Source organism: Bactrocera tryoni, chromosome 4 (assembly GCF_016617805.1).
Source record: "Bactrocera tryoni isolate S06 chromosome 4, CSIRO_BtryS06_freeze2, whole genome shotgun sequence".
NCBI lineage: Eukaryota > Metazoa > Arthropoda > Insecta > Diptera > Tephritidae > Bactrocera > Bactrocera tryoni.
In genome coordinates, this window is record NC_052502.1 from 64795262 (window position 1) to 64807411 (window position 12150).

The following is a 12150-nucleotide window of genomic DNA, read 5'->3' on the forward strand; positions in this document are numbered from 1 at the left end:
GTGAGAATAGACATTAAAGCGCAATGGACGCTTAGTCATGGCTTGACGATGGTTCACTGCTAATAGAGAGAGAAATCTGGTGTTTATCGTTGGTTGTATGCAACAATGAAAGTATGCGAATATACAAAGTGAAAGCGTTGAGATAAAGTGGATCTTTCATAATCGTTTAAAGTCCTAAAATGTACAAACCAACCCAGTCAAAAATCATTAGACTTTTTGAGAAACTCAGTAATCTTTAAAATCAACAGACTTTTTGAGAAACTCAGTAATCTTCAAAAGTGGAGCAACTCAGTCAGTCGCAGTCTGCTTAAAGCCAATGAAACTGCACGAACATCTAAGGTTTTTGAAGACCATCATAATATAGCGTACCATATACGTACAAATTTGGATTGAGGGACACAACAAAAAGCGTCTAAAAGTAAAAATTAGGTAATATATTAGGGATTTACAAAGAATACTTACGCCTGCGCTCTCATCTTAAGAGACTTTCTTACGAAAACCGCAGACCTCTGCGCCTATCGAGCCTTTAATCGGCTAGGACGAAATATCTCTCACTGTTGCCAGTCTCCAAGTCCAATCCAAAAGAAAATTTTGGCAGTTAGGATTAGGAATACTCAAAATTGTTTTTAGTACGACGATATGTTCAAAAGAGCTTAATGATGACGCACTGAAGCTAATATATTAGATTTGCACGTTTCGCTAAGCATTATGTGCTTTGACGTCAGAAACGTATGGAGATTGATTCATGCCTACAGCTAACCTCCTTATAACGTATGCTTCGATAATAGTAAAAGAGATTTTCCACTAAAGCGCGTTGTCGTCCTTCGTATGTGCCGATTTCGTAACGAAAGTGAACGAGAGAGCGGTATAACTTCGTTTTTGCCGAGGCCACTGATTATAGCCACCCTCCAATTTTTCGATGTCATTTTTGTGGTACGATTTGTTCTTTGCTTTAAAATAGACCTCAGTTTCGGCGATCACTTCTTCATTCGACGAAAATTTCTTCCCAGCAAGCATTCTTTTGAGGTCTGAGAACAGTAATGTTAGTCATTGAGGGTCAGAGCTGGAAAATACGGTGGGTGCGGGCGCAATTCGAAGCCCAATTAATAGATTTTTACCATCGTTTTCACTGAATTGTGACAAAGTGCATTGTTTTGCAGAATCAGCAGTTTCTTTTTCTTCAAATGTGGTCGTTTTTCGGTGATTTAGTCCGCTTCAATAACGCTATATGACTATGACAGTCGCTGTTGATGGTGGCTTCTTTTCCAAGGTATTCAATGGAAGTTATTCCAAGCGCATCCCGAAATACCATTACCTTGTCAGCCGACAGTTGCGTTTTTTGAAGCTTTGGAGCGGATTGAGTGCAGTTTACTCGAAAGATTATCGATTAAACTTCGGAGTGAAATGACGGAGCTATGTTTCATCCATTGTCCCATATCGACGAAAAAATTCGGTTACGGTTATAACGATTTAACATTTCCAAACGCTGATCCGATTCATCAACTCATCGTTGTTTTTGGTCAGAAGTGAGCTCGCGAGGCACACACTTTGCATGTAGTTTTCTCATACCAAAATATTCGTTAATGATATGATGTACAAGTTTGGTTGATATCTTTAGAGTGTGTGCTATCTTGAAAAACTTTACTTTGCGGTCATCCAAAATTATTATGTAAATTTTTTGATGTTTTCGTCGGTAACAAACTCTTCTGCATTGTTTTTGTTATAGCGGCAGAATACATTCCTGAAGAAATTTCGAGGAATGGTGCTGAGTTGACAGTCGTTGGCTGGATAAAATTCGGGTCCGTTCTGAATACTAAGACCCGATTGTCCATCCTCTTCGGTGTTTATTTCACAACGGCTGAACGTTGCATACCTATCTTTGTTGATTGATTGATTTTTCTGCGATTCAAGTTTTTGCTTTAACTGTATTTTTTCCTTTCATAAAGCAATATCTTATCAACACACGAAGTTCCTTTTCATTCATGTTTTTCGTAATAATGAAAGTTGCTTCACTCAAAACAGCTGTCACTTGACCTGCTGCATACAACTTTCTAAGAAAGTGCGAGCTCGGCAACCGCTCGGTTCAGCACGAACTTAATCGTCCTTGCTTATAACAATAAACACGTTCGTAAGTGAACTTGAATTAATTGTTTTTGTATTTTTGTCTCATACTTCCTTTTTTAAATTACCAATTTCCTACGGATATCGCCGTGCGCACGTATTGCTATAAAAATACAATAAATACGTCACTCAGCTTTGAAGGCTCGATAATCCACAGAGCATTCCAATAAAGACGAATATATGACCTACAACAAAAAGCAATAAACTCACAGCTTTTACACTAACAGAAGAAAATAGAAACAGTAAAAATGCGATAAATGAAATGAGAGAGCAATCAAAACAGCTCTTCATGGCGTTGATTGTGCCCGGCTTATAAGTCAGTCAATTAATCTATTAATATCAATAAATATGTATTTAAAACAAAAGCCAAACGGTGCTTAAATTGCGGTCAATAGACGAACAAACGCCACAACAAACGAAGCGAAAACGAACGGTCATTGGACTTGAAAGAAGCTATTGACCCTGAACCGGCACGATAGCAAACAGTTAGCCTAAATATTGACCTTTTTATAAATAACAAACAACAGTCAGTGAAAAATATGTAACACAATCAAAAGCGCAACCCACACTACGTTCGCTGCCTATGTTACGCCAAACCTTGTAGAGTAACGAATCGAACAAACAACTGGTATAAATTAAATAAACTGGCATAAGCAAATAGAGAAATAATGCTAGAATAGCAGATTAAATAACTTTAGTACGTTAAGCTAGTGCATTTGAACGACTTTGTTGTTGCGCTCTTATGTACAGAGGTTTCTTTTAACAGAGCGAGCAGAGTGCGCAAATATAGAGTGCAGCGTAGAGGGGATATGAAGACGACTACTAGGTATGAAAACGTTTTTGATGTGCTATAATTGTTGGCCTTTTAATAATGAATATGTAAATAAAAGGCCTCTTCTTTTGTGATTTCGTTTTCAAGTTCAAGTTGGAGCACAACGCAGCAGTTTCGGTATGTTTAAGGCCGTTATAATTAGCAAATATTAGCCGTTACAATAGTTTATAGTTTCGCTTATTTTAGTCAACTGTTAACATTTGCTAGCAGAGCAGAGTATGCTCTTCGAGAGACTGGAAGGGGAGGTCAAATGGTTTGCTGACTGCACTGAAGCGGTTGGACTATTCTAAATGAATAAATGTTCGGATTCAATCGCTGGCTCCAACGTCCTTTGGATGAAGGTTGCCACCGTTGCTGTAACAATGCAATGCATTTGGTGCTCTCCGCTCTTCTTGCCGCTATAAACGGCTCTGTTAACTTGTATATTCACCTTTACCAATCGTCTCGAGCATCCACAGAGGCCGTTATGATCAAGGGTTTTCAGGTGGATTTTGTGTTGTTACAGTAGTTGTATGAGTTCTTAAGTTGCTACGACTTATTCTTCAACTTCGACATACACATTTGGGTTTCCTAGAGGCCTATGTTTGTCTCTTCACTGAGCTTGTCGAAACAGGAGGTCTTTTTTACGTGTAATAATTGACTTCAGAAGTGTTTTTTGGTCTTTCAATGTTAAAATTAAAGTACGTATGGTTTCAACTTTATGCCAGTTTTGAGACAAAATTGGACTTGTAAAACAAGCTTAAATTTTTGAACAACAAAAATAGTAGAAATTCGTATATAAAAATTTTCTTACAATAGCCAAAAAAATTAAAGTAGTTTACTGTTAAGCTATACCATAGCTAAGTTTTGAAGTTGAATCAAGCAAATCTTTTTACACTTTCTATCTTGAGAATAATGGGTTAAGGTTTTTTTTTTTCTTATACCTCTTTGATACTGATTTTTATTACGTAGCCGCCCATTTTCTTTTGAATTGAAACTTCTAGAGGTATAGAAGTACATAGTCGCGTCTCAATCAGCTAAGGCTCAGACATACGCAGCGGCCATACTCTAATGTTTCATCATCCTCTTCTGTTTCATTACGCTAAACTTTCTACCGATACTACCCCACCTAGTATTTGATAGGTGTGATCTAAGGGTTAGCTGTTCTAACTGTTCACTGCTGACCACTCTCATGTTTATAAGTTCCCGCTTGCCTAAAACTGGGCGCCTTTTAACATGCCCACCATCAACACTACCACCATAGAATGTTAACTAGTTAAGCGTATGTTAACAAAATTTCATTAGCATCCGCTGTTATTTTGAATGATGGTCTCTGTTCGGCCTCGGTTGTCAAGTGTTATTTGGACTGCAGTTAAGACTAACTGTGGTATTTGGTATGTACATATTTATGTATATAAGTGTAGATACGTTTAACATTTTATTTAAATAAGCTCGTCAAATATTTATTTATCTGTTCGTTTCAGTAGCTTTTTGACTATCTACTTTTTGTTGACAATAATTAGGTAAATATTAGCAGAGTCTAGCGTTTGTTTGTTTTATTATTTACTTAGGTAAAATATTGCTTCGGTGAATGTTGAAATATGCAAATTGAAGAGATTCTTGTTCTCAAAATATATTGCTGAATTTAACTTGGTTACAAAAGTATTGATATGATATGACATGTAGGCGTTCGAAGTTTAAAATTTTACGAGAAAATATTGCCGCTTTTGGATACAAATGATGAAGCTAGCTTAGATTTGTCGCGGAACGCTTCAAAGATAGTGAAACAAAACAGTTTTTCACTTTTCGGCATTGGAGGCCTCTAAATTCACTTAAGTCGAAGCAAAGCATTTTCAACTATACTTGATATCAACAGCAACATCTGAAAGTCTGTCTTTTATGGCAGATCACAATTCTTCTGTGTATAGTGATTTGTTTTTTATTAAAAAATGTATACATAACAAGAAAAACGTTAACTTCGGTTGCACCGAAGCTAAATACCCTTCACAGGTGCATTTCTGTTAGTAACTATGTGTTCAGTTTGTATGGCAGCTATATGCTATAGTCACCCGATCTGAACATTTTCTTCGGAGATTACATTGTTGCTTTAGAAAATAATATATACCAAATTTCGTGAATATATCTTGTCAAATGTGAAAGCTGTCCATACAAGCATTTGATTCCGATCGTTCAATTTGTATGGCAGATATATGCTATAGTCAACCGATCTGATCAATTTCTTCGGAAACTCCATTGTTGCTTTAGGAAATAATATATACCAAATTTCGTGAATATATCTTGCCAAATGTGAAAGCTGTCCATACAAGCATTTGATTAATGGTCCGATATCGGCCGTTCCGACAAATGAGCAGCTTCTTGAAGAGAAAATGACGTTTGCAAAATTTCAAAACGATATCTTAAAAACTGAGGGACTAGTTCTTATATCTACAGACAGACAGACAGACGGACATGGCTAAATCGACTCAGCTCAACATACTGATCATTTATATATATACTTTAATTTATTAAAATAAGACAGGTTACAGAAAGAATATACCTATCGAATTTCTTGGTGCCGCAAAAAATCGCTCATGGACCGATGACGAATTGCAGCAAAACCGATTAATTTCTGAAACGGTCGCTGTGGTCGAATCCTGGTGAATCGGCGCAAACAGTGGTTAAGCCGGAATTGATAGTCAGCAAGATGTTGCTATATTTTTTGGAGATTGGTAGGAAACATGTCATTATCATTTCCACCCTGAGAATATATAATTCAGTTAAATTTTAATTTTCAATAGGGTGCGTATCCACATTGTTATTGCTTTTTACATAAAATTCCCATCTGAGAATGTTAAGGCTTGACGTCCTTTACTAAAAAATTTCCTTAGTTACAGCTCCGAGGCAATTATCTTTAACTTTAATAGTGTAATATTCATAACTCGGTATAATCGCGTAAGCGGTGTCTACGCCAATTAAGAAGAAGAAGAAGAATATTCATATCATATTTTCTTTCGAAAATAAGACCGAACACCCATTCTTCAAATTTTTTTTTTTAGGTTAATATAACTGTCAGTGACATCTGTGCCAATGGTAACAACAAAATAATTATTAGCGCTTAGTATACGCTTGTCTTGTCTTTCTGAAGTACATAAATCTTTTTGGCATCGTGGGATTATCGGAAAGATCAGTGAAAACCATTTTGAAAGATCATTGGGGCGTAAGAAAAGTAAGAGCACGATTGGTTTCAAAATCACTAAATTTTTTCGAAAAAACAGCATCGCGTTAACGTCGGTTGAACCATGCTTTCCGACCACCACGATGTCATAAAACATACTATTACTGGTGATATGTCTTGGGTCTAGCCTTACGATCCGGCAACAGACGATCGATCGGCCGAATGTTGTGGTAAAGCTGAGCCGAAGTCGAAAAAAAAACGTCTAAGCGTGTCAAAAATTAAGGTTATATGATAATTTTATTCGCTTATCGAGGTGTGGTGCACTCAGAATTCCTCCGACTGGCCAAATTATCAACATTGTATACTATTTAAGTGTTATGCGTCGTTTGCGTGAAGTTATTTGTAAAAAGGGACGGAATAATGGGACGACAGCTCTGGGTCTTTGCACCACGATAATGCACCGTGGCATGCTGCGTTGATTTTTCGTGAGTTTTTCGGCAAATTTCGCACTAAAATCATGCCGCAACCACCGTATTCGCCTGATTTGGTTCCATTTGACTTCTGAAGATATTAAATGCGAATCGCTACACGCATTGAAAGCTATCTTGCAAACTGACTTTATCAATTGTAAGTTTATTGAGATTTCTCTCTGAGAGGGGGGCGACATAGAGTTCGAATAAATTAAAAATTTCAAAATTATGAACAAAGTCTTACTATTTTTGCTCATAATAGTATTTACTACATCGACTGCTCTGCTGAAAATTCGACATTGGCATTGTAAAAAAGAAGATAGATTTGGAAAATCAGCTTTTTGAAATTTGTGCAGCGGAATTTTCATTTTTTTTAATTGTCATTCTGTAACATAAGTTCACGATGAAACGATAACGATTTTTGTTTTTTTTTTTCAAAAGTGCCCAAAGAGGGAATTTTTTGTATGTGAACTAGAAGATTTTGTTGTAAATACACGGTTTCTAAAAGCAATTTAGTTTCAATAAAAATTAATTAATTTTATCAATTTAATTGTATAAACAATTTTAAACAAGCGGTAACTCTTATAAGCAATTTTTCAACTGTGAAGCATTCTAAACATTCAATTATTCTATCTCAATAATTTCATCTGAACATTTTTTGAAAATAGTACTTACAACATATAGCTTGTAGATTCCTTGAACATAAATTTTTGTTTAATTAAAATTTTCGGTTGGCTGGCAACGGTCCAACTAATGATTTACGTATAATCATAAGTAGTACTCGTATAAGTGATGACCTAAAAATGTGAATCATTAATAATAACTCGAGCGCGTTGAATGCAATAAAAAGTGTAGCTTACAAAAACAAGAAATATTTTAACAAAGTAAATTCAGTACTGTTAATGCGCCGATTTGGAAAAAAGAACGGTAATGACCTCCAGCAGAATTGGCCAACCGCTTAACGGTCTATAAAACGGCCAGCAATAATATTAGCTTTAGTGAAGACTTGTTTGCTGTCTTGTTTATGAGTAAAGAGAGACCCTGTAGAGCGTTAAATCTGTGAGCGTGTAATTGGCTGCGAAATTTATAATGTTACGATCCTTAGATTTTTTTACCACAAAGATATGTACAAGGTCTGTCGCAAAAGAAACAGGACTGTTAAAAAAACAACAAAAAATTGATATTTTTCAAAAGGTATATCTTTTTATGCAAAGTAGTTTCCTTGTACTTCGATACAGCGTTTAGCCCGGTCAATTAGCATTTCAAATGAGTGTTTAAGGTTATTTTTCGGAATGCTGTTGAGAATATCGGTTGTCGCCTTTTGGATAGCTGAAATGTCCTGAAACCAGTGTCCTCTCATGGGGAAATAAAGTTTTCCAAATAGGTAAGAATCACAGGGTGCCAGATCAGGTGAGTAGGGTGAGTGATTAATGGTTAATATGGAGTTTTTTTTTGTCAAAAAATCAGTGACAAGCGTCGACCGATGACACGGCGCATTATCGTGCAACAGGCGCCAGGACCCTGCCTCACGGTATTGTGGTCGAGCACGACGAATGCGTGACAAAAGACGCTTCATAACACCAAGATAAAACACAGCATTAATCGTTTGGCCAGGTGGGACGAACTCTCGGTGTACAATACCCTCGGAATCGTAAAAACAAATCAGCATTGTCTTTATTTTTGACTTCTGAAGACGACCGACTTCTGATCGTCACAGAGGTCTTCACGACCTTCTTGGAATCGCTTAAACCACTCATGCACATTACTACGGGATAGGCACTGATCACCATAAACTTTTTTCATCATTTGAAATGTTTCAGTAAACGTTTTCCCAAGTTTAAAACAAAATTTAGTATTTGCTCTTTGCATTTTACGACCGATGACCAAAAGCTACTGTCACTTTTTGATCGATAACATCGATTGTGGTTATCCAACTGTCTTCAAATTTTTACGAAATGTTAACAAGAGATCAAGCTTTTTATTTCATATACCCACCAATAGGTGGCGCCACCAGAAACAGTTATATTTAAAAAGTTCTGTTTCTTTTGCGACAGACCTTGTATACTTAAAAAATATTCCATATTTCCGAAGAGTTGGCAGCCTTTCATCTTGTTATATTTCAAAACACCCGAATATTACAAGGAGTAGCTCACAAAAACGTCAATTTACATGTTTAAAAATTCTTAAATTTAACGCTAAAAGCGTGACGAAATTTTGTTGCGCTACACTATTTTGTTGCAGTTGCCTGATTTTTTTAATACGTCTTTATTTCACTGCAAATGTTATTAGAGTCTCGAATCCACCGCCCAAAGGATTTAGCCTTTGGTTTTAAAATATATTTCCTACAGGGTATTAATACTCGCATAGATATTTAACCCAATGAGTTCTTGAAAATGCTTACTTAGTTGCTTAACTACATTTCAGTAAGGTGTAAAAGAAAAATCCGTAAAATTCAAGCAACTAATATGCCCTTAAACTTTTTTTACCTGCCAATCGTAAACGTGTTTATGTTGTTGCTTCTGCTATTTATTGTTTTTGTAGTATAAAAATTATTCTCGTTGTTAGTTAATATAGTTGGTGTTACTGGCTAACCTTTTTCATTAGCTGCCTAAGCAGCTACTTGGCTGACAGTTTCCTCTTAAGACCATGTATGAGTGTTAAGATTATGGTAAATGAACAAAATGCAAAACAAGATATCATAAAAAAATGGAATTGGAAATTGCTTACGATTCATTACATCATATTATATATACATATGTATGTATGTAACAAAAATATCTTTAGCTTTCGCTCTTACACCTTGAAACCAAAACACTGGCAGAAGCTTTGTTTTATCCATCCTTGAACGTAAATTATACTTCAATATATTCAAATAAATCTCCTTGATCATGTTGCATTCAATAAATTGAATGGTGCCCACTCCAAGAGCTCCATTTCTCCATACAATTTGCGATCCTTCAGATTCCCAAATGTTGATCTTTGTTTCGTCAGTGAACTTCATTTAAAGGCTTATCAATCAGTTTTTTCTTTTCTTTTTGAGTAGCACTGGTGTCATTTAAGAAAAATAACATGAATTACTCTTATATCTCTAATCGTCAGCTGATACAGGGTTGCATTTTCTGATTCACAGAATTAATTCTACTTAGACAAATAAATAAAATGAAAATTGCACCGCGGCCTAAGGTCTATCGTGCCTTAATATTATATAAGTATAAACATAAATATATTTAATATAAAAGTTTATTAATATTTCAATGAAAATTTATTTAAATGAAAATAGTGATAAACTCTGAAAAGAGAGGTTAATTAAATACATCTGGGTATCAAGAGTACTTTCCACAGCACAAAGACGATTTATAATTTCCTCTTGTCGAAATTCCATTCGCCAACGCATAGGTACGTCCGTAGAAATGGGTAGAGCGTTGAAGATGCGCTCAGTAAATTCTGTGAAGCCGACGCTCTGTTAAAGTTAACGAAGGTACGGTTGTCCACAGAAACAAAATCAGGAGGTTTCTCGATCGAGATAATTATGGGCAGATGGTCTGATGCGAGAGTAAGCATAGGTCGCCAAGATGTGCTACTTATCAGACCACCACTAGCAATGGTAATATCGGGCTAGCTATTACAGGTACCCATAACTCTGGTGGGGGCTTCGTCATTCATTGTGCAGAATGTCGAATCGTCAATCTGTTCCGCCAGCTCCATCCCCCTACGATCGTTTGACAGGCAAGACAGGCAAGCCAAAGATCGTGGTGCGCGTTAAAGTCGTCTGGTACCAGACGGTTTTCACCACGAAGTAGCGCGCCTATATTCGGGTGATATCCTGTAGGGCAACATGTAACTGGAGGGATGTATATATTAAATATTTCGAGCTCGAAATCGCCTGACCGGATAGCTATACCCTGACATTCTAGGGTAGTATCCCTGCGGTCGATGTCTTCATCGATTAGACGATACTGCACGGTGTTGTGCAATATGAAGGCTAGGCTACCACCATTATCTCGCTCGCGATCTTTACGTATTACGTTGAAACCGGCACAACTCAGAACTCCTGAGCGGCTGTTTAGTTTGGTTTCTTGGACCGCAGCTATCGATACGCGTTCCCGATTCATTATATATCTCCTCGATCTTACTCTGGAATCCGTTGCAGTAAAATTGAAGAACGCGGGCTTGTCGCGGGTGTCCGTGGGTGATCCTGGGGGTGAGGAAGTGGCATTTAGGTGGTGTTTGTTGCAGCTGCAGAACCCTCAAGGGCGGTTATCGCACTGGGGTGTTGGTTGGCGACGTCACTGTTGTGTGTTGCGGGGGCAGACTCCTGCAGCTTGGGGCAACGTACGACACACTCCACTCACGTGTGGTGCGCATGCCGGAACAGGCCGGGAAATGACACCAGCCGGTGCAGGAATAGCACTTAACTGATGTGACGTTCCGACGTATGACGGTCTGACATACGGAACGGACTGTTGCTGATAGGTTCTCGCACGAGGATTGGAGCGGGATGAAGATTGCGGGGGTGGACAAGTCAGAGTAGGAGCTATGTTGCCTGTTTGAGCTCCTGGGGATCATGGAGGTCCTCTGTTGGTCACTCGCCAGATTGCACAGCCGTAGAGAGATTAGTGTCGCAGTATTGCGTAGGCAACATGGGGCCACGTAATTCGTGGTCCACTCCCTGTGAGTCTTAAGGCAGTGCAGCAGGTCTTAAAATGACTCCATACATTGCATGTATTACACTTGACTGAGGTGGAGTTTGGATGGAACCTTTTTGCGCAAACGCAGCAGAAAAATGCCTCCGGGCCAGGGTTGGACTCTATGCCAGCACGAGGCAAGAGGATACGGAGCAACCCTGCTGCAAGACATTGCTCCAATGACGACAAACACAGATTAACACTTACCGATCCAAACGGGTTAGATCGTGAAAAAACCAGCCCTCGGTCGAATGAAATTCGAGTCAATTTCCGTGCGTAGAACCGGCTGTCGTGGGAATTGCAAATATTGCATAGCACCATACGATCCTTGAATTCGGTACTTCCTTAATGCAAAGTTTAAGTACACAACACTTTATTTCTGGTTCCTTCGTTAAGTGTCCAACTCTTCACTTTGAGAGTTTAGAAATATCTTTATTTAGTGAGACCTTTAAAAGCTTCAATTGCCTTAAATAAATCTCACATCAATTTATAAGAAGATCTTGTTCCATGCGGAATATATGGCCTTACAAAGTTGAAAGAGAACAGATTGGACTGGTCCAGACCTTCAGTTTTTATTTGAACCTGAAAAACCCGTGCCACTTCCATTTGCTCAGGCAATTTTCATTGCTATGGAGGAAATTTGAACTTCACTCTCAATAACCAAAAAATCTTCTCTCTCCTTTGCAGCATGTCAAAGAAGCTCTTCATTCTCGTTTTAACGGTTGCGCTGGTGGCAACAATATTTGTTAATAGTGTTAGGAGCTCCGCAGTGTTGATCTCTGATAACGCCATGTCGGTAATGGTAGAGCTTTCCTCGCGGCATCCATTCTGCAAAATGCATACTGATCGGTAAGTTACTTTACTTGAAGTAATGAATCTTAATTCCAT

At 37.8% G+C, this 12150-nt stretch overlaps 1 protein-coding gene across 1 annotated transcript in view; it reads left to right on the top strand.

The window, feature by feature from the left end:
* Nucleotides 1-12150, top strand: part of LOC120775860 (acidic phospholipase A2 PA4) — a 32719-nt gene that overhangs the window by 16487 nt on the left and 4082 nt on the right. The window contains exon 2 of the mRNA XM_040106230.1: nt 11950-12111. Coding sequence (XP_039962164.1) covers nt 11951-12111 — 161 coding nt within the window. The 5' untranslated portion in view covers nt 11950. The remainder of the gene's footprint in view (nt 1-11949; nt 12112-12150) is intronic.